Source organism: Haliotis rufescens, unplaced genomic scaffold, assembly GCF_023055435.1.
Source record: "Haliotis rufescens isolate VD_foot unplaced genomic scaffold, xgHalRufe1.0.p SCAF_15, whole genome shotgun sequence".
NCBI lineage: Eukaryota > Metazoa > Mollusca > Gastropoda > Lepetellida > Haliotidae > Haliotis > Haliotis rufescens.
The window spans coordinates 4,988,584-5,011,002 of NW_025963835.1; the positions used below are offsets into that span (position 1 = coordinate 4,988,584).

At 40.1% G+C, this 22,419-nt stretch overlaps 1 protein-coding gene across 1 annotated transcript; it reads right to left on the bottom strand.

The window, feature by feature from the left end:
• Nucleotides 1–1,918: 1,918 nt before the first annotated feature.
• LOC124135018 lies at nt 1,919–22,356 on the bottom strand. Its single transcript, XM_048395959.1, has 22 exons — nt 22,345–22,356; nt 21,933–22,090; nt 19,546–20,751; nt 18,889–18,983; nt 18,040–18,573; nt 17,302–17,483; nt 16,684–16,912; nt 15,670–16,367; nt 14,064–15,517; nt 10,645–13,883; nt 10,163–10,453; nt 8,849–8,956; nt 8,461–8,605; nt 8,189–8,328; nt 7,919–7,986; nt 7,008–7,815; nt 6,452–6,534; nt 6,063–6,195; nt 5,657–5,738; nt 5,073–5,206; nt 4,717–4,796; nt 1,919–3,142 (listed from the first exon to the last, which is right to left on the bottom strand). The coding sequence occupies exons 1-22, from the start codon at nt 22,354–22,356 to the stop codon at nt 2,264–2,266; spliced, it is 10,758 nt and encodes a 3,585-aa protein (XP_048251916.1). The 3' UTR covers nt 1,919–2,263.
• Nucleotides 22,357–22,419: the final 63 nt, after the last annotated feature.

Here is a 22,419-nt window from a genome sequence, read left to right on the forward strand (position 1 = left end):
TCAGAACACATTTTGCAATGAGTCTAATTTCGTTGTTAACTCAGATTTTAAAACTATGAAGACGAAATTGTCAGAATTTTGAATTAGGCAGGTAATTTTCTGATGAGAACACTGGCACTAAACTGTGAAATGTAAGGGTGTATTTCACGATAATTCCGACACCAAGTATACTTGACAGGTCAGGTGAGAGAAAATATCAGGAAGTGTGATCACACGTACATCAGAGAAACTATTGGAAATAGTAGATTCGTTTAAAGAAAACAAAGTGTTGAGAAAGCTGTACAGGTTACGCAGTTAGAAACCAATATAGACAATGATATATCATGAAATAATCCATATAATCTGTGAACACCGACAAAATAAGTTGATTAGTTTCAAGAATAGGGTTGTTATAAGACAAAAACGCCGTAATAATGAAATTTCAATAGCATTTCAAAAGATAGTGTCGATTTGAACAGAATATTTATATATTTCTGACGGAGGTTCGAAACCAAGCGTGGTGCGTACCTCGGTAATACACGTTGTGCACGTGAAAAACATTTTTTATGCCTTCGTTTATAATATTATCACAACCAGTTTAATTGGTTAATACATAAAACAGGATAAGAATACAGGACGTTCTTATGTACGGTTATCTGAATGAGCTGATGACAATGTACTTTGTTTTCAGACCAATACATGGAAAGTGTGACGCATTTCTGTCTGCATCCGTTACGATACACTGAAGTCAAAGTTTGGTATGCTGCATTTGGGAACAGATAATTACTAAGGGGGTGACTCATGTATCGTCGCAATTCGAATTTACAAGGCATAAACTTTAATTATTCGTGTGTGTATTTCCCGTAATTTGTTCAACTGGCATCTGGTAATCTGCTTGTACTTGCAGGGTCATTGGGTTCGAATCCCAAGTGTTTAATAGTGAAATAGTGTTGTGCAAGCAAACTAACGTATACATAAGTTGTTATATTTTATTTACTGCAACTTTTTTTAATAGATCAGAAGACGTCTAAGGAAATGGCGGCTACGATATCAGAACTATATTCTGTTAAAAAGTGTTCAGCACAAATATTTGTAAAATCTGTGGCTTTTTATTGATTTAGAGTGTCAGTTGCGGTTTGTCTGCCCCGAACAGAACATAAAACAAAGTTACTCGAGTCATATCAGGTAGGGCCTTTCACATAATACTGTTCAGAACACTGTATTTACATCCGTTTATTGAAAATACGTGAAATGTGGTTTCTATCGGGACAAATGTTTTGCATATGGCCTTAATTAGAAGTCTTAGATGTCATGTTAACTGATACTACCGCTCGCAGATCTTGTGTGTTTCTTTTTTACTGCAAATTATTCAATTATTGTTTGTGATTTGTAAGCGGTTTTCGCCCAAAGTGGTTAACCTCAAAGCATGCATCAATCCGGACTCTCCTCCCACATCCAGCTGACCCGCCATCATCTAACTGACAATGGTTCAAAGCGGCGTTAAACTAAACTCACTCACTACAATAAGCTTTAACGTTTTCTTCCCTGCAGCCTTTGCTTGTCGTAAGGGGTGACCAAATGAATCGCGTGGTCTCGCTCATCAACGTGGTGTTGTTTGCGTGTCATCGTGTCCCGATGGTATGGATCTGTGTTCACAATATCAATCACTGCATTGCATGGTCAAGAGTCATGTAGTCCACCGCTATATAGCTGGAAGACCGAGTGTGGCGTTAAACAACAATATAACATGTTCACATCTTGAGATGTAGATCGAGTAGTATACATGTGCCATCCGAGCAACACAAAGTTCTCTGGATCATTGAGAAAGATTGCATATATTGCCTGCAAAACATTCAAACCAATAATAGGGGTATAACAACTGTTATACCCATGAAATCTATAAATACAAGCACAAACTAAAAAAAACCTTTTAGATGCAGACAAAGCTTTTATTCGCATTATTGATTTACCTCCAGTCTGTATACTAATTGACATTTACATCTGTTCATTCATCATCTTCCTTGCAAAATAGTTGCACTTCGATATTTGAATACATATCACTCTTCATAAAAAAGCGCATACAAAATGTAACATGTTAGCACATGCACGAATTCCGTAACGCTCTAAGCCTTGGAGTGATCAGTATCACACAATACATCTTGCACATCAATCTTGAAATCATTTCAGTATTACAAATATCATCACATAAAAGTTCCGCGTTAAGTGTACAGATACTCTTACAATTAACGTTTACATGGAAATTGTAGCCATAAGCATATGTACTCTAGGCATGGCGTTCTTTGTCCAAGGCGGGCAGTTTCTTGGCGCTGACATGATCAACGCAAACAGTTTCATGCTGACAGAATTTGTAAGAAACCCTGGTATTCAGAACCACTTCAACAACTCCTGTAGTCTTGTCCTTGACCTTGACCTTGTACATCAGGGTACCTTTGAACTCTGACAGGAAGTGCATGGTGATTTTGGAGACCTTCTTCTGTGGAATTTCTCTGATTTCAGCGAATTTAGTGCTCCAAGTCGAATCTGGTAACGCCGCTGGTTTAGCATCAAAGAAATGAAGTGATGTATTGAGGGGCATCAGCTCGAATCCTATGTCGTCAGCCGCATTCCAGGAAGCTGCGACGACGTAGCCGAGATCAACAACTGCTGTCTGGTACGGCATTGGTCTTGTAATGTCGAGTTCCACGTGGTCATTATTCTCTACACGGAACATATCGCTGTCTGGGGGAAGGTAGTAGAGGATAGGCGGGTCGTTCACCGATGTCACAATGATGGTGAGTGTATATTTCTGAGAATTTGGCGTGAACCCTTTTACACCGACTTCCACAAGCTCAACCTCAATGTGATCAACTCCACTAAAGTGGGGCCCTGGTGTATATTGCAGGGCGCCTGTAGCAACTAGGTGAGCAGTGCCATGTGTAAGTTTGGTATCACCCAGATGGAATGTAAATTTATCGCCTTCAGCATCTTTTGCCTTGATCTGGTGGTTAAGCGTATGACCCTCCTGAGTGTAAATCACCTCATCCTCTAAAAAGGGTGGGGTGTTCACTGGATTATTTTTCATTGCGACCATAACCAATTTTGGCGACAGGTCACCACGGTTGCTTTGGGTAAGAGTCATTTTCCTTAATAGATCTGGACATATCTGAAATGGAACAATACACCATTGTATAAATACGTATAAATGATAAGAAAACATAATTGGAGTTAAGTCGTGCCAACATTGGCCATATAACCCTAATAAACTGACGTGCAAATATAAACCAATCATTAATGGTGGCTAAGATGGAAACGAACAAGAAATAATTGTTCGGTGGTTGATGTATTTCATATGGGTATCACAGGAAATAGTACACGCATCATGTCAATGAGTACCTTACAACAGATGCACTGACGCTTCAAGGAACATGGGGGTGGCAATGTCACAGCACACAGTAATAAACAGAATGAAGCAGATATTGTCTTGATCGGTTTAAGTTGTGTCACAGATACCAGACTTTCTCAGTGGCGAATATGACCACCACGAGCGCAAAGTACGCTCAACTACATCGCCTTATCATACGTCAGGCGCCCGATAACGTCATTGGGAGCCCTTTGCCATTTGTTCCTCAGTACGACCTCCAGCTGTTCTGTTCTGGGAGAGGACGCCTCCTGATCGGACGTTCCAGATAATCCCACTAGTGTTCAAAGGGGTTAAAGTCTGGTGATCGAACTGGCCATGTAGGAAGGACGACGTTGTTCGCCGCCAAGATTCTGGACGACCCTTGCTGTGAGCGGCCTAACGCTGTCGTGCTATAAGAATGTTCCCTGTTATATGAAATGTTAAAACCAAGGGTTGTCTGGCCTTTGATTGATGATTACAAGGTTGCCACAAAATCCTTCTCAAACCATCATCATATCGTCACCATGGATGCTTACCCTCTACGACAATAAACCCATGCATGACCCTCATTGTGTATTAATATAAGCAGAATCTGCTTTCGTCAGTATAAAGCACCTTCTTTGAGCGTTGTACTACTTTGACAGTCTTTCACGTTGAGGTCAACCTCGTTTATGGAAGGGGCGGTATATTAAAACGCATTAGCGTCGAACCACAGACCGTCGACTGATGCGGCGTCCAATCGCTTTTGTTGCCATTTCAGTCGCTTGGACCACCCTGTTACGCAAATGCAAAGTGCGCAAGTACCTGTCATTCCGTGGCTTCGTCACGCGTTCTTGCCATGTTCTGTGTTCTACCAGTCTGTTATTAACGTTCTAAAAGTCTGACGATGTTTCTGGCAATATGCCTGGGGTTTGTTTGCCTCTCCTTTGTTTTGCCCGGCAGTTTAATCCGTAAATTACGTAAATTGTTAATATGACATGATAGCTGTATAGCTGTCTGAAACAAGGACGGCTGCTGATACCCTGACGTTACAGATGGCAACATACCAGGGCTGCAATGACTTTATCAGAGCTTGTGCATAATACCGTTTTATGAAATCAAAGCTAAAACTTGCGAAAAGATTTCTTAATGGTCAAACTTCACATTGTGTCACCTGCGTTCAACTTGTTAACACTCGGACACAATGTCAGTTATCAAAATCGGACAGCCCTCTTCTAACGCTTCATATACACATAAGGTAGGTATCAATATCAATGTTGATGCACAACCAGTTACATATGCATGTACTTCGGCTTCTATAGAAACTCGTCAAACAGCGGGAAAGGATATATACTTACAGGTACGATGTGCTGGTCATCACTCATTACAAGTGTCTTAGTTTTGTTACAAATATCCGGCAACTCGTGCCATGCCCCATCTGTGGAACAGGCAAAAAGCAGGATGTAGGGGAACTGAATAAATCAAATTGTTTTAGGATATTTTCAAGACTCTGTAGCCAAATTGATGAAGTACTTCCAAGACGGACAGTCTTTTTTTTCGCTGCAATACGTCACTCCCCAACAACAGGTGCTGGGGCCAGGTAACTCGTGTTAAGATCATACATTGTCATGATTGTTATATTATGTTATCAAAATGTGTGATTGAGTTGAGTGGCCGAAGTAAGAACGTTTCACGTTATAAGAAATGGACTTACGGCTGTCATTATAAAACAGTTTGATGCTTGTGTTGTTGTCGTGAACTGATTTCACTTTAATGTCAACATGCATTCCTTTGAGGTCTTGCGGTTTAACACTGATAGATATAGGTTGGCCGAGTTGTTCCACCAACCTGTAACACAATGAATGAATAATGAACACCTTGCAAATGTCTACTGGTGTTTTCGCTGAATAAAATTGCAACCAACATTGCATTTATAAACTGCTCATTCAAACTGTGTAATATGGTCAGTTATCCGCCAACAGTAGGACCTGATATGATCCAAATGTTTGCACTTCAATTTCTCAAATGAAAAAAGTGAAACCTTTTATACTCCCAAGTACTCTCCAATATATTTAAGAATTGACAATATGTTTGGCTTTTTATGGTTGTATAAACGTCAAATCTGATATGCGGACTTTGTATAACAAATGCTTGGTCAGTCGATCAAACGCCACGGATTGACTTGCAATATTTATTTGCTTAAATGAACGATCAAAATCATGGAGTTTGAGTTTACAAGGTTAACAGTAACATCGACAATCATCAATACAAAGTTGTATTGACAACGCATTTACCAACCTCCCTCTGTATCGCCTGTCAGATAGCAATTTTTTCTGTTCAAAAGCAGTCATCGGTTCACTTGCAGAAATATGTAATTTCCCTGAAAGAAACCAGATAAGGAAGTGGGTGAGTTTGGTTTAATAGTATTTCAGTAACATCATGGAGCCAGTTGGAGGCAAGCCAAAGTTATGAAGTCTTATGTTTACTACACTGGCACGTATTATGGTGCTTACAAAACAAAGAATGTTAATTTGGACGTTGTCATGATTGATATATTCTTATAAAATTACACTAGGCACGAAGACGCATTGTCCAAAAATTAGACTGAACATGTTAAGCTGCAAGTATGCACACTGGCCATGTCATCAATAGAGTATTGCCAACTTTGACTACAACACTACCCCACATTAGTCAGTTTTCAAACCTGCTGCTGTCAAGATCATGTACTCTTCAGTGGCCTCAGCATTTTGCAAAGTAAGAGAGAAGATCCCCTCTCTACTGAGAGATATTCTCCTCCCCTCCAAGCCTGAGGCGTTGATAGATCCTTCACCAAGGAACTGTGTAAATTCATTGCCCGATAATTATTTACATATATATAAGGTGTTATGTGTATTTTTGTTGATTTGAAACCTTAACCCCATGAGCAGAGACCCATGTTGAATACGAGTATACTAGAATAAACGCAACTTTTAAAGTAAGATGCAAGGGAGAGCTTTTGAAGGATCAGAAATATTTTAAAATGACATTCTTAACTCAGATGTATTAGTTAAAATTCAAATATTTATGACGATGTTCAAATAAGTTACAACTTACGTCGTTTCTGAACAACTGCTCTGGAGGGGCAAACATCGTGTCGTGGTCATGGTGGCCCTTGAACTCTTCATCTGCAGAAGCATCTACAACAGCATGAAGGGATTTCATAACATAAGAGACATTCAGGACCATTGTCTATTGCTAATCACCATTGTCTAATGCTAATCACCTATCAGCGCCAATCCTCTTTTGGCTTCCCTTGTTAGTTTTATACCCTTTGTATTTCCCTCTTTTGTTATCTTATTGGGTTTTTTTCTTTACATGTACATATATATGCTCTCTGCCGCATGGCATTCATTCACCTGATGAAGGATAAGCATATACTCCGAAACGTTGTGTTCCTTATAATAAAGTTGTTGACATCCATTAATTATGTTCCTTATGTGTGTCACTTCTAAATCCCTTTCAAAGACCTGATTAGTGACCGTGTACACACACACACACACACACACACACCTTCCAGAATCAAATGATCGATCGCTCAGTATCAACAAGTATTGCGTCACGTATGGCAAGGAGGGCGACATGTAATCTGTTTTATATGACCATCACTCACCTTTGTCATCTTTTGGAGTCTGTGTTTTGATTACATGACATCCTGAGCCTTGACATGAACTGTTCACAACAGATATGTTTAAGGATATCATATTACTGTAAACCATGTTGTATTTAGCTCGGAAGTTGATGGTTTTCGTGTGTTGTGCATTTGGAGAATTCACGATCGTCACGTTATACTTTAACTCAGTCCCCGCTTTATGGTCACTGGGCTTGGCCAATTCTTTCAGCTCAAGGTTGATCTCCTTTGCCACTTTGGAATCATACACAAGGTCAAGTTTAACCATGTCAGGATCAACGAGAACAAAGGTCCCAAGGAGAGTTCTGGAGGCGATTTTTGCAGACGACAAGACTTCAATATCGATAGTTTCTGCATCAGAAATGTCATTATTAACAGTGACGAAGCTCAGCTCTGGTGGGTCGTCCCGACAGGTGACCTGGATGTGAATAACCTGGAGTGCATTGTGCGGCTGGGCAATAGTCTGTTCTTTTGCTTCTATTGTAACTGAGTCGTCTCCACAATAGTTTTGTTCTGGGGTATACATTAGGTAGCCATCAGTGGTAATAGATGCATTCCCATGTTTCACTTGGCTCTTGATGGAAAAGGAAATAAGATCACCCTCTTTGTCTGTGACCTCAATATATTCTATCAGTTGCTGGTCTTCAATAGCTGATATGGCCTTCGTCATGACTACTGGTGGTGTATTGTGAATTGTTTTGTCGATTTCAAACAGACTCAGCAGAAGGGGTTCTTTCAATCTAATATATTTGGTTCCTTGTATGACTTGACTGTAACCATTAAGGCAGAGCTGAAAAAACCCCAAAGATATTAGCTTTATTTGTAAATATGTGTATCCCATAGACATATCAACCACGTTTCCCAAGATATAAAAATGAATACTGATCATTTACCTTTCCATTCGCAATATTGGTTGGTAGTGTCTTTGAACAACGGTCAGTGAACTGCCACCTTTGCATACCTGTAGACATATACAAATACATCAAACATTTTTACATATTACTATCGTTTCATGAAATGCCGTTTCAACTGGTTTGTTAATACGATGTACGATATACAGAGTAGCAAACAGAGTTATTTATTTTCATTAATACTGTTTGATAATATGGTAAAATGGTAGAATCAATATTTGTGGAAATGTGTTCCTTGTAACAAAATCAAACCTTTATTCCATGACAACAGTGAAATGAACTTGTTGTCATCTGTAGGAGTAATTCCATGAGCGCTTATGTTCAGCACCGTTTCCACCAACGCCTCATTGGCTGGCGTCATATAGAATGACAGTCCAACTGGCTTTATCAGTCTGTAGCAACATAGAGACTTAGTTATTACCATTGATAACTAAACTAGAACACGAGCTGCTTGATAGGTTTGTTTAAATATAAGATACAGTTCTGTGGCAAGGCGCCTCATTTATACAACTACAGGTTTTTACCTCCCATATAAAAGTCTTGTTGTAGATTGCAAAGACTCTTCCGGATCATGAATGTAAGGGACATATTCAGCTGATGCTGCACTTCCATAGATCTTCGAGAGGTCGGTTGTGTTTAAGGCACCAATCAGGAGACTTCCATTGTAGCCTATGTAAATGACCCATAACATATCAGTTGATAGAATTGCGGAGTTAAACGACTGAGGAAAGTCCATTTAACACTTCATTTCCTTTCTGTAGTATATATCTATGACCATGGAAAACCAATGCAATAACATAATGCAAAACACAAGGGTATATGCAGATACAGTAAATATTATGCCTTCACTTCACATTTAGCAGAAACAATATCTAAAAACCACGAATAACATGTATACTGTTAAATAACTACCTTTAAAGGACAGGGTCAGGGTCTCATTGTGATTGCCCAATGTTTTAATGACCAGTGTTTTTTTAACGATATTCTTCTCATCAAATTCTACCAGAGTATCAGCATTTCCTGAAATGAAAATGAAAATATAATCAATCATACAACTGTTATTTTATTCCCGAACTTATGGAAATATACAAACATGCCATTGGTCTAATGCTCATAAATGTTGAACACGTCAATGATGTTCATACAAAAACTATAAACACTACTTGATTGCAAGTCTTGGGCCACATCATACATCACCCCCCCCCCCCCCCCCCTCAGTAACAAAGTTTTAAGCACTTCTTGTTTAATTACATCAGATCACCATTCAATGAGAACACTTGAGGTACACATTGCCATCTCTGACCTCTGAAACGGAAAGTCATGTACACTTGACCTTGAACTTCAAGTTCAAAATTGCAAATAAATATGATAATACTTTGTACCATGTGTTAAATACAGTCTGAACATGATAGTCATCAGTCTTTCAGTCTTGACGTTGCAACTGAAATGATCACAACGTATTATGAAATTGCATCAAAGTGACTATGTTTTGCATCGAAGTTTTGAATGAAATTATATAACAGTCATATCATAAATATGACATAACAATTAAAAATGGCATGTGTTGACTTTACGGTTTCATGAAACTTGGTTGATGTGTTCAAGTTATCGTTTTCCGGGACCTAATACGTAATCCAATAATATATTGAAACCATTCCCCAGTTGAACATCAGGTATGAAGTTGAACCGTTTTCTATAGATGAAAATATGTGACCCGCCAGGAGAAGAGGGACCTCATTGGTGCTAAGATACAATTGTGCTGTGACCTCATGAAAGACGTTTGACGTCAACTAACTTCCGTAAAACGTATGAGGATTGTAAAAAAATTGAACTATGGTGATTATCCTTTTTTATTTGGGAGACACATTGCATGGTAGAAAAAGCTGAGTCGGGGTTTAACTTTTAGGATCACAATTATTTTACTCATAAGTTTACGTGTATGAACCTGTGTTTCTGTTGCTTTTTGTTCTAGCACAGATGAATGTTGTTTTCACAGTGCTAAACCATTGAGGTACCACGCATCAGCATATACCATCTCAGTATCAGTCAGTCTTTGTTTTACCCCAATATGCAAAGCGCCAAGCAGAGTAACAACACATGCCATCATTTAACATCGTTTGCTTACGAGTCGACCAGGGAATCGAACAAACTGCATTTCGACCACCGGGTTTAATACTCGCCCATTTTCAGAATGTTATCAAAGTATCAATATTCTGAAATACTTACGTTTTACGCAGACTGGTAGGGTGGGTACAGCAACCGCAACATGGGAACGCCCCACAGCATGAAGACTGTGATAGTAGCACCTGCCTGGCTCCAGCATCAGGAAGGACCCATCTGCTTTGGAGGTATTGCTATCTGTGTCGTTAGTATTGTAGTCACTTAGAGATATGTTTGTATTTTTTCCATCGATCAACAGATGTCCTTGTTCAATAGATATTTTAGAATCTGCTGGCGGTGCCACTTTGATGATTGGGAAGACGTCATCAGTTGCGGGGACAGTGCCAATAGTCCATTCTAAAACAGCAACACAATTTGCAATGAAGTATAAACCATTATGTTGCTCTCTTCTATGTTTTTCTAATAATGATTCAATCATTTAAATAAATAAAAATAATTACCTAAAATCTTCAGTTTGCTCTGAAAACCCAAGTTTGATTTATAACAGTGCCTGATAAAATTAAGACAGGTTAAATATAAAATCTCACCATAGTAAAGGGTGCCAGATCCAGCATGTACATGGATACCGATTCTGTGTTGTGATGGTGTCAGTGCCACAGCATGCATTGTGTACCCTGAGGTGAAGAGACTTTGTGTGTAGACACTAGAAACAGCAGGTGCCCCCATCATTACCGTCACATTGCATCCCATCTTGGTAGATAATCCTGCTGAATTTATAGCTGTCACAGTGACATAGTAGGTTTTGCCATCGTCCATGGTCGCATGCTCCAGTGTCAAACCAACCTTTCTCTTTAACCCAACAGAGGTTGCATTCAAAACATCGTGACCTCCTTTTGTTCTGCCAATCTGAAGTGTGTATTCAGCTATCTCACTGACATCTTCACTGCACTCCCAGAACGCCCCAACACTGTTATTAGAGCCTATGAAGTCAATCGGTTCGTCCAGAGAGTGTTGAGGATCAACACACATCATGTACTGGAATTTTGGTGGCGTGATGTCAACTTGGAAAGCATTTGACATCACAACCGTTGATTGATCTGCAAAGTTCACAGCCTTAACACTGACAAAGTATGTCGGAGCGTTGTACTCCATCAGCTTTGAAGAGTTAGTATTTGTGTTCCCAGATAACTTTTCACTGTGTTCTAGGGCGAGATGTTGCAGTTCAAGTGACAGAACAGACAGTTTGTCAAGATTTGAAACAGAGCAATTGGGATCACATACTTCCATACATCTATCATTACAAGGTAGACAAAATGTTGATTCAAGCTTAAATGGGACCACATTGTCTACAAAAGATTCATTTGTTCCAACTCCCATCCATAATTCTTTTATTCCGCTTTCTCCATCAAAGAACGGTTTGCCATGTAAACATTCTTTATCAGCTGTATCAGGTACAGAAACGTAACTTATCAGAGCTTGAGAAAAGAATGGATGAAGAGGATCCCGTACTGGAGGTTTGTAATCATTCAGATTATGTACACGGTAGATGATGCTTGGTTTTCCAGAAAATGCAAATCCCGCAATATCTGCTATGCGATGACCTTCAAAGAAAAGGGTTGTCCGCCATGTGATTTTCACATTGTCATAATCCTTCTTGAATCCGAGGCAGATTTCATAAACATAGTCTGACGGATCTTCAGGTAAGTCAAACCATGATTCTGTTTCTTTAGTATCATCTCTTAAACAGATTCGTCCTTTCCAAGCATGGGTATCATCATCATAGCCATAGAAGAAGACTGCAACTCCTGGTGATGAGAGGCATTGAACTATTTCTTCAGTTTCATTGGAAGTTGCATTGGTTTCTTCAGGCATATCGTTATCATCAAATTTTGGTATTTCCATCAGAACTGGGGTTTGATATGTTGTAATGTCAGAGAAATCCATGTGTATGGAGGTGATGATGTTCTGTCCCTTGGCACTTACTAACATGAATGTATAGTTTCCCTCCGACAGAGAGTCCTCAAGATTAAGGAAAACACCACCACGTATGATATCTTGCAAGTTCTCATCATACGTGAGGGCAACTCTTGCAAACTGATCAATAAGAGCAGAAGAAGGAGATATGTCCGACCTGACAAGGGTTTGCCAGTGTTCTTTACTTACAGATTTGGGGAATATTTCCTTACTCCGTTTGCATTCTGAAGCTTTCTTGTTTCTTGCGAGTGCTGTTTGAACAACAACAATATCATGTTCATTTTGGAAGGTTCTTGATGTGTGCCAGTCTCTACCAACTTTCACAGTTCCTGCTTGCGGCCTTGAGACATCGATGAGGATAGGCAGTGTTGCAGCTGTAGTATTCAGACCAGCTCCATTGATGGCAGATATTGTGAACGTATACATCAGGGAAACAGTTAGATTCAAACTGTACAGAGTAATATGCGTGTTATTGTAGACATCCATTACTTTCACCAGTTTCTTGTGTTGGTGCATACAAGGCTGTTCTGAGTAGAGCTGTAAGTGGTATCTTTGAATACCACTTTCGCTGTCATCAAAGCCATTCCAGTGAAGGGTAATCTCGTCTCTGCTGCTGATGTACACAACCCGTGACATCTGACCTCCTCTTACAGAAATGTGACCTTGTGTAGGTGGAGTTGTATCAATGGTCACAGGACCTTCAGACACCCCAATGCATGAATCAACCGTGTCATGAGCAATGACTGTCACATAATAAGAGTGACCTTGTTGAAGTGTAAGATTTTTCAAATGGACCACAGTGTCATATCCAGTAGTAGATGTAAACGTTACATGATAGTGAGAAATAGCTGACAACAGTGACTTACAATTAGTAGTATTAACCGGAAGGGTAATACTATCCTTGCTGACTCCAACAGTGTATTCTGTGAGTCCAATATCTGAGTAGAATCCAGTCCATGAGACCTTTAGATCATTACCACTATCACTGAACTTGCTTAAGTCAATGCTCCCAGGGGATATGTCCAAATCAAATCCAACCTTAATTCCATCTGAGTATGCTTCTTCAAAACTCCCAGCCTTGCTGTATGCACGTACTGTTACGTAATATGTCAACTTAGCTTTCAGTTTCAGATTTCTGAATGTGTACGAAGTATGGAGGTGGGCAGTTTCAAAGAAATGGACGTTGTAGCGCGAGGCTGGGTCCTTGACATCGTCACCTATTGCAACTTCATATCGATCGATCTGCTGTGTGGCATCTTTACTATCTGGTTTACCAAACGCATCCCAGTTGGCTGACAGTTCAACTGTAGACGTCTGGTAATCTGTATCTTTATCCACCCCATCCCTGACGGCCCCTGGGTGTGGTGGCTCTACGAGAACAGTCACACCATTTGAATATCCGACGTGAATTCTTCCTATGGCATCGGTTACACGAATCACGTTGATGTAAGTAAATCCTGCTGTGAGATGGAGTTCGTCATTGTAGAAAGTGCCATGAGATGCTGGTATTGGTATGAAGTCTTGGAATACAGTCCAGCTGATTGTCATAATCTGCCACTCAGCCTTAACCACAGGACAACCACTTGTGTAATGCCAGTGGCCTTCTATCGTGGTTAGATCTGCCTGGAAAGTTTCATCTGTTACTGCTAGGTGTGGGAATGGGCTTATTACTATTGCTTGAGATGTTGCAGATGCTGAGAGACCAGCCCTATTCGAACATTTTGCAGTGGCAAAAACTTTATCTTCTTTTTGTAGAGACAGTCCTCCAATGAAAATAATGGTTCCTTGCAAAGCTTCCATCATTCCATGAATATCTGTTGACCCAGGCTGTCGACCAAGACCAACTTCACATCTAAAATGAAATATCAGATATTATAACTCACAAACATAACACATTACACCTATAATATTAAAGATAAGAGACAATAATTAATATGATATAACATATCACAAAAACAAATAATGCATTGATGGTTAAGTTTCAGCTCGTAGGTTTAGTTAAGCAAAGTATATTATTCTTATATCGTTTTACCTGACAATGCCTGTTTCCTCATCTTTAAATCCCATGATCATGACTTCAACAAATGAGTTTGGAACTTGACACTGCATACTTGACACTGTCCTATTTATGTGTAGCATGTCATCAGTAACAATCAAGACATTACCAGCCGTAGGAACTGTAGTGTCAATGAAGACCTCCCTGGTCAATACGGTCCTCTTTTTCATGACATTTTCAAGGTGCGCTGTGACAAAAATATTATCATCATGAATTCCGTCGATGACTCTAAAGATGTCAGTTTTCCATGATCTCTTTTGGAGCGTTATGTTTTCAAAAGAAGACAGTGAACATGGATTATCAGCCACACCAAGGCAGATACTGATGTATTCTATGTGACTCTCATGTTCCCTTGCTTCATCCCAAACACAAGCTATTCCAGTCCTCATGCTGGAAATTTCCTTTGTACATGTGAAGTTAACCAGTTCGGGTGGAGTGGAATCAGGAATCAAGGCAACAGACTCCCATGCAGCACTGTTGTCAGCATTGTCTTTGGCTTCGATTGTTATGAATACTGATGATCCTGGCTGCAGATGTAGTCCCTTGACGCTCTTTTCATTCTGAATACTGCATTTTTGGATGTCATCCTCATATGGGTAGGAACCTAAGCATACATGGCTTACATTCACTCCAGAGGGATCAGTGATATCAGGAATGACTTCAACTATGTCGGTGTCAGTCTGGAACACAACTCCCCAGGACTTAACATCTGGGATTGTATGTCCTTTTCTGTTGGACGCCTTGATTATAGGTCCCTCTGTGTCCACCATGATACCATCAGATGTTGAAACTATGTGTTCTTCATGACAACTGTGTCCAGTTCTTGCTCGAACTGTTGTGAAGTACTTAACACCTTCAAAGAGTTGGATGTCAATTTGTCCAAAGCCTGATGATTCATTCGTCTTGACAATGCCAAAGCCAGTGAATGGCACAATATCTGTCACATAAGGCTCAGTCCCAATGCCCCACTCATAGGCAACAATACCACAGGCAATACTTTTGAAACCAGCAAATGACATCGCAAAGGTTGATTTATCATGCAGGTAGTCTGCATCAATGAAACGTTTCCTTCCATCATATATCACCCCTGGGACATTTCCAGGTAGGACATTTATACGCATTGAAACGCTTACTGGGGATTCTACACCTGCACCGTTCTTGACTTTAATCTGGAAGTAGTAATAGTTTCCACCTGTTTGAAAATCAATAAGGTTTAGATGTTTCAGTGTCACTTCACTTGTCTGTGTGAAAGTGAGGAACCCTTTGGTTATGGACTGATCATGTTTGGAGGTTCCCACAGCAACATAAACTTGACTTATACCACTCTCAGGATCAACCGCTCTCCAGGAGATTGTCATTTTGGAATGATCTGTGTGGATGAGGGCTTGATTCTCAATTTCCTCATCTTCTTTCATTGGTCCAAGGTGAATCTGGAAAAATGAAGATGATTAGTATACCATTTGGAACCATGAAATTCATTCAAAGAAAAGATTTAAAAATGAAAGTGGGTCAATGCATTTGCCCATAACAAACATTGACATGAGTGTAATCGTTCATGGTAATTGAAATATAGAACATTAACCTGTTTTATCTTTGGTGGAGTTGAGTCTATTGTAATGCCAGGAGAATCAACTGTTTTGGACAGCTTGGCTTTATTGACAGCTATAACTCTGGCAACGTAGCGTTTACCATCCTGAAGAGGAACAGGTACATGGTAGGACATCGTTGTGGCTGGTACGTCCTTTGTCTTCTGGGAATCATATGGCGAGGGCCATATTCTCCTCATGATGCCATTTAAGTCCTCAGAAACTGATATCATATACTTCTCGATGCCAGATTCAGCGTCCTCAAACTTCCATGATAGATGAAGTCCTGTGTTATCTAACTGGAACGCTTGTTGCCCATCATGGTCGTGAACAAAGTATGCAACTGGCGGTGTCAGATCCACTGTGAAGCCATTGGTTGAGGCTTCCACATTCCTCCCTGCTCCATTGAAGACCCTGACTTTTGTATATACAACATCGCCTTGCTTTAGTTCCAGCGTTTTCTCGTTCAAGTAGTTCAACTGGCCATTCTGATTAGGCAAGATGATGTTTGTTTTCCTATGTTGATTGTTGGTATATATGTCCACTTCATACTTTACAATCCCACTCTCAGCATCAGAGAAGCCTCCCCAAACAGCCTGAATCAGAGCTTGTTCTGAGGTGTAAGTGACATCCTGTGTTTTATTGTCTCCATCTGTGATCCAGCCTTTTACTGGGTCCGTGGTATCCACCAGGACTGTGTAACAGAATAGTAGGATTTAACATTTAAAAAGTATGTTTGATTAAACATAACATTCTTTCTTTTTCACAGAATCATAGATATCGAGGGGTTAGTGCCTGAACATCTGGGAGAATTACCAAACTGGGCTTAGAGTTTTCATATGAGAACAAGCTAGGACATACTTTATTAACTGCTGAACTTGTTTTCTCTGCAGTACAGAATAAAGGAATTATGGAATAAAGAAAGGAAATAGGTGGTTGTTGCACTAACCCCTCGATATTTATACTTTCATAACCCTTAAAACTCATTTTTGTCATATTTATTCTAATACCTCCATTAGAAGTAGAGTTGACTCTCATCATGTTCAAGGCCCCATTAAATGCGATGATGGTGGAGTAATATGTCGTGTTATGAGTCAGAGAGACATTGGTGCAGTCATCATGGATTATCCGGTCCTCCACTTTGAACTTGACAATGTTGTCTGTGCCAGGCTTGGTACCAACGCCCCACATGTACCTGAACTCAAATATAAGTTCACATCTGTTACAGCATATCAGCAGCTTGAACACCAAGGGACATTGTATTAAATGAAACATTTTAGCAGCAGGATCTTGCTTGAAAATATTTTTCCTTGGTATTAGTAGGGACAAATACCAAGGAAAAATATGTATAGATAGAAAACCACACATAAGTTAAATGTAATTATGGTAACTATTTAAAAAACATGAACAAAAACAACATTTATTGCATTCAGCAACGTTTTAATGAAGATTCTTCCAGCTAGATAACGGTGTAAGAATCTACATCGAAACGTCGATATATGCAATATATAAGAAGTTATTATGCATAAAGTTGAACATTTCGTTACTTACTCACCAACTTCTAGGATGCCAATCAAACAGTTATTAAACCTTGTATTATTACAAATTAAAAACAATTTTATATAAACTTGCTCCTTAATTCCTGACTCCGGGTCGTAGAAATTTTCCCACTGTGCACAAATAGTATTCGCCTTTGCCTGGTAGTCCATATCTATGCTGACCATTCCCCCATCTCTGATTAGGCCCGCTACTGGAGGCGTGTTGTCAACAACGAGGGGTTCATTGGCATGACCACTTGTAGAAAGCCCCACTTTAACACACAAAAAGGAGTGAATCACAGTGTGCAAGAATAAACATTGGGTACGACAAAGTTGAACATGGAAAAGTGGCTATGGATATTTAATGAGATTCTCCCAACCTTGTCATAGTTCAGATGGAGGCCAGTAAATATTTTCGACATACAATTCATTTATTGAAGCTATGAAAATGAGCCATGCTGTCTCGTACGATGCCATGCTATCAGACAAAAATCAACCAGGCGGACAACCCGATCCAATTGGTTGCCTCTTACGACGAGCAAAGGCTGCTGGGGACAAAGTCTATCTAGAATCCCGCCCAGGGAAGAATGGACAGCTAATATTAGTTACGTACGTGTTCATTACACGTTTATTTTACTTCACTATCATTCAAGGCTGCTCTGTACTCTTTACTACAGTTTCTTTACAACTGACTAAGCAGGGATAGTCTTACATATGTCTGAAGAGCGTTTTATAGTATAACTACAGTTCAAATAAATTAAAAAATACACCCCTATAATGTTTACCACAATATCTTTGGAAACGCAGTATGATACTTGGTCTACAAACCGTTGTTGGTAAGTCGGATTCTTGGCCAGGTAGCAACTCCAGGTTTCAGGACACAATCTTCCACTAACACATATTCTTTTGGGTTAGCATAGCTTTTATATTCTTCATAGGGTCGCAGGCTGACATCATTCTGTGTTAATCCAAGCCCAACGTGAACATGGGCAATTTTTGATAGAGGATCAGATCCATTGTAGTACAGTCCAAGTAGCTCAAAATCGCCATCAAAGAATACTTCATTAATGCCATTGAAGATGGGCGGTGTCGTGTCGACTATGATGGGTGTTGAGTGGCACACTGTCGTGACAAGAGCCCCGCCATGTATGATGTTGTTGACAGCTTGAACTGTGACGTAATGGGGCCCATCAGAGAGATGAAGGCCTGAGGTCAAGCCGCTGTAGGTCCACTCATCCCTGCTTGGTATTCCAGCATGAGGGTCGTTGTAGTCCACCACATCGTTTGAACATACAGATGTACCAGCAGCCCAAGTGTAACCATAGATGCCAGTCTCGTTGTCATGAAAGCCATGCCAGTTCCCTGTTTGACATGAAATGTATATGAGCACCAACAAGAGTGTGTAAGTATTGTTCTGTGCCACTTTTAGCAATATCCGGACACAATATTTCAGCAAAGTCCGGGGCACCATACATATGTCAGAAACTACCACATTCTGTACCAACAAGACCATGTACAGCAGTAAGTAAACATCTTGCAAGTATTTATTTCTGTGTGCACTAGTCCTAACTCGCACGATAAGATTCATGGAAAAAGTATTACATACGGAATGTGTTTGAAGAGTATAAACATTGGTCAAGCTGGTAAACAAACAGTAAAATATAAACAATTATTTACCTCCGATAAGATTATTAGAGAGGGTGTACTTTTCATCAAACAGACGCTTGTTGCCATTGAAGACAGTATCACCATCAGCTCCATCGACTATTTTCCTAGAAAACGAAAGAACCTGAATACGTTAACAAGTAAAATGCATCAGAAGTTAAATACGTAGTTTATGTTTCTAGGTTTGTCAGCACCTTACCCCTGGGTTTCATGAAAGTGGTAAACATCAAAGACCAGCATCAATTCGGGATTTCCTAACACATACAATCTGTGATATAACTTGAATACTCACTTAATCACTTAGAAGCGCCTGATCAAGGTATCTTTAACATCATGTTGTCAATTTGATGTGGCTGTTCAATGGAGGTTAACAATCAATCATGAAATCATAGAAATTAAAAATGTAGGAATTATAATGAGCGAGTGAGTGAGTATGGTTCTACGCAATAGCAATATTCCAGCAATATCACGGCGGGGGACACCAGTAATGTGCTTCACACATTGTACCCATGTCAGGAATCGAACCCGGGTCTTTGGCGTGATGAGCAAACGCTTTAACCACTAGGCTACCCGACCGCCAGGTGTTATAATGAACTTACTGATACCAGTTTTGTCTTTGCCGTGAAGGAAGCCCCCAGAGGTATACCTCATATTCCTGCAAATACACACCTGTGATTAGGAAGTTTTGAGAGTGCCTTACAACGTTGGAGGATGGATGCTGTGCAGTTATCGAATGTGGTTTCATCCCTCGTGGTGTTACCAACAGGTCCAGGACTGGGAGGTGTCAGATCTATGAGCGTTCCATGAGAGGACAGATGGCTCTCATACCCAAGCTCATTTGTAACGTGGGTGTTCATGAAATATGTCTCCTTGTGTGTGAGGTTAAGATTTTTGAAGACCTTATAATGATTCTGACCTACGCCGAGTCTCTCAAAGGATTTATAGTTGCCATTTAGCCGGAGTGCTGCACTGGGTCCTTCACTGACAGAATGAAGGTCACAGGTTTGCAAATTGTATTCAAAGTCAAATGACACACAATTCTGGCCAAAACTAATGCACTGTTTCGCACATTCATAATCAAATCCTGTCGTCAGACTCTTTAGTGGTTTGGCAGTCAAACTTCCAGTGTTCGGCAGAGAGAAATATTTTAGATCCGTTGTTTCCTCTGACCTCATGGTTGTTTTCTCGAGAGATACTGGCCCCCAAGATATGACCTCATAACCCTGCGCTCCAGGGCCGAATCCAAGAGCTATTTCCTGTTGAGGATCGACTATACTGTCATCCAAAACTACCACTGTGCCACCAAGTTCAAATGGATTACTTGATATCCTGAAATCTTCGTCAACCCTACCATCTGGAGGAGTGTTGTCATATGTGTGCAACATGCACTGTGTCAACGCCTCGCCACCCTCACTATTTCTTGCCCTCAAGGTCCAATAAAGGGGTATACCATATGAGAGTTGTACAGGCATTGTAAGTGTGTTTCCAGCCATTTCGGTCCAGTCAACGACATTGGTTCCACCCGAATATGTCCCTATACCATAATCCATCTTGACATCGCTGACATCATCATAGGACGTAACTTTCAGAAGAAATGCAGTGTCGGATGGTGACCGTCCTTTAAGCTGCCTCACTTCGCAACCTCCAGAATCAGCAGATCTCCTGTTTCTGGTTCCAACAGCGTTTTTGGAAAATGTTGGTGGTGAGGAGTCACTGCCTTTGTATGGATGTGTGAAGATGTTCTTTCTTATTGTAGGTGTTGAATAGTGCCATATATTCCCTCTATATACTGTGACAGTTACAAATATCAGTCTGAGTTTTGCATATGCGGACAGTTGAAGGGTCAGTGGCACCATCTCCATATCCATCCTTGCCCTGAAATAATAGTAGTCTGCATAAGACTGTACAGCAGATTTATCAATATTTCGGAGGACTATGAAGTGAAATACGGAGTTTGGTTGTAACAGAGTTTCTGTATGCAGGACTAATACAAAATTGGGACAGCTTGGGAATCATGTCATTGCTTTCCTGAAACCAAATATATTTGGCTCCATGACTTCAGGGATACATTTTAAGGCTGGAAGTAAGTTATTTTTTTTGAGACATGTTACCCACTATCCGGGAAAAGATAAATCCTTTAAATTCACCTACATAATGTCGACTCTTATCAGACCTTGTAGCAAATGCTAACCTGTGTTTCGTGAAGGAACATTTCCAAGAATTCGGGTGGTTTAATTGAAGTTTATATATATAATAACTGCACACTTCCCGTGAAAGACTAAACCAACAAACCTTGAACCTTGAATATCACTGTGGTACCTTCTTAATGCATACATGCTCACTCTCCTACCAAGAGTTCCATGCGGGTCGGCAGCCAGCCAGCATAGTACCTCTGCCACAGGCCAGCGCCATGTGACGATTCGTCACATGTTTAACAGACTGAGTCCATTCTAGATGCTTTGCTTATGCTTTTCATCCGTTTCATGTTTGACAAGTCTACACATTTTCATAAACAAATGTCAAAGAATGGTTACGTTTCATTAAGAAAGTATCCTAATACGTGAATATCTACTTGTTTTTGCGTAGTTATCCTTTGTTTACATTGGCTGTACGGCTCAACGTGCTGTCATCGAAGCCCAACGGAGAGCTAGCGATACGGTCACTTTGATGTATAAATATATATTGCCATGCAACTCACTGACGCAGTTGTAGTAGCATATCTATATAATTATGCAAAACAATATGTAGAGCGCCCCCAAATACTTGCATTAGTCCGTTCTATACTGATTTCTGAAAAAGCGCGTTTGTTTACAAACAAGAGAAAAGTCCGGTCACGGGATATGCAAATTAGCCCGTGGCAGTGGTGTTCTGCTGAGTCTCCACTGCGCTGGAGTGTGATACATGCTGTGATGACTAATTTTCCCGAAAAGGCTGACATTCAGATTTTGGATATGTGGAGAAGGTTTCAAATACTATAGTCCATAATTGGACTTTTTAACTGAACAAACTCTTTGCAGCTTTTGCTAATTCAAGGAAAATAACAAACAACATCTTACGTCACATCCAGGGGGAACTTCGAAAACCTAATACTGCCAGTCACTGGAAACTTGGTCTGCATGATGTAACCTGTCAGTTTAATTCCTCCATAGGCGAATCCTATGTCAATCCCGAGACTGCCCCACACATTCAGGGAAGCACTAGGAGTAACCTTGGCCTAAAATTCAGATGGAATACAGCCTAAATCATTGATACAAACCCTCTGTTGTGACAACGCATGTATAATATAATTTGCCAATGAAGAGAAAGAAACCAAATGAAACATAAATGGTGTTTAACACAATATCATTATTATTTTTGTGTTACCTTTACCTTCCAGTCTCCAAATCCAAGAATGTCTTTATGTAAAGCATGACAATTGCGATATACACTAAACATTTGTAGTTATTAAGAACTATTTGAAACTGTTACCTCCAGACTCATGCTAAGGAAGCAAGCACCAAGCTCAATCTCAACTCCAACAGAGCCACCAGCACCAAACCCTGA

What these genes read in the sequence shown, in the direction of transcription:
- LOC124135018 (XM_048395959.1), bottom strand. An exon ending in CTCCACCAAAGATAAAACAG is followed by an intron (nt 15,518 to 15,669) that starts GTTAATGTTCTA and finishes TCATTTTTCCAG; the next exon opens with ATTCACCTTGGACCAATGAA. An exon ending in ATCTGGCACCCTTTACTATG is followed by an intron (nt 10,454 to 10,644) that starts GTGAGATTTTAT and finishes TTGCTGTTTTAG; the next exon opens with AATGGACTATTGGCACTGTC.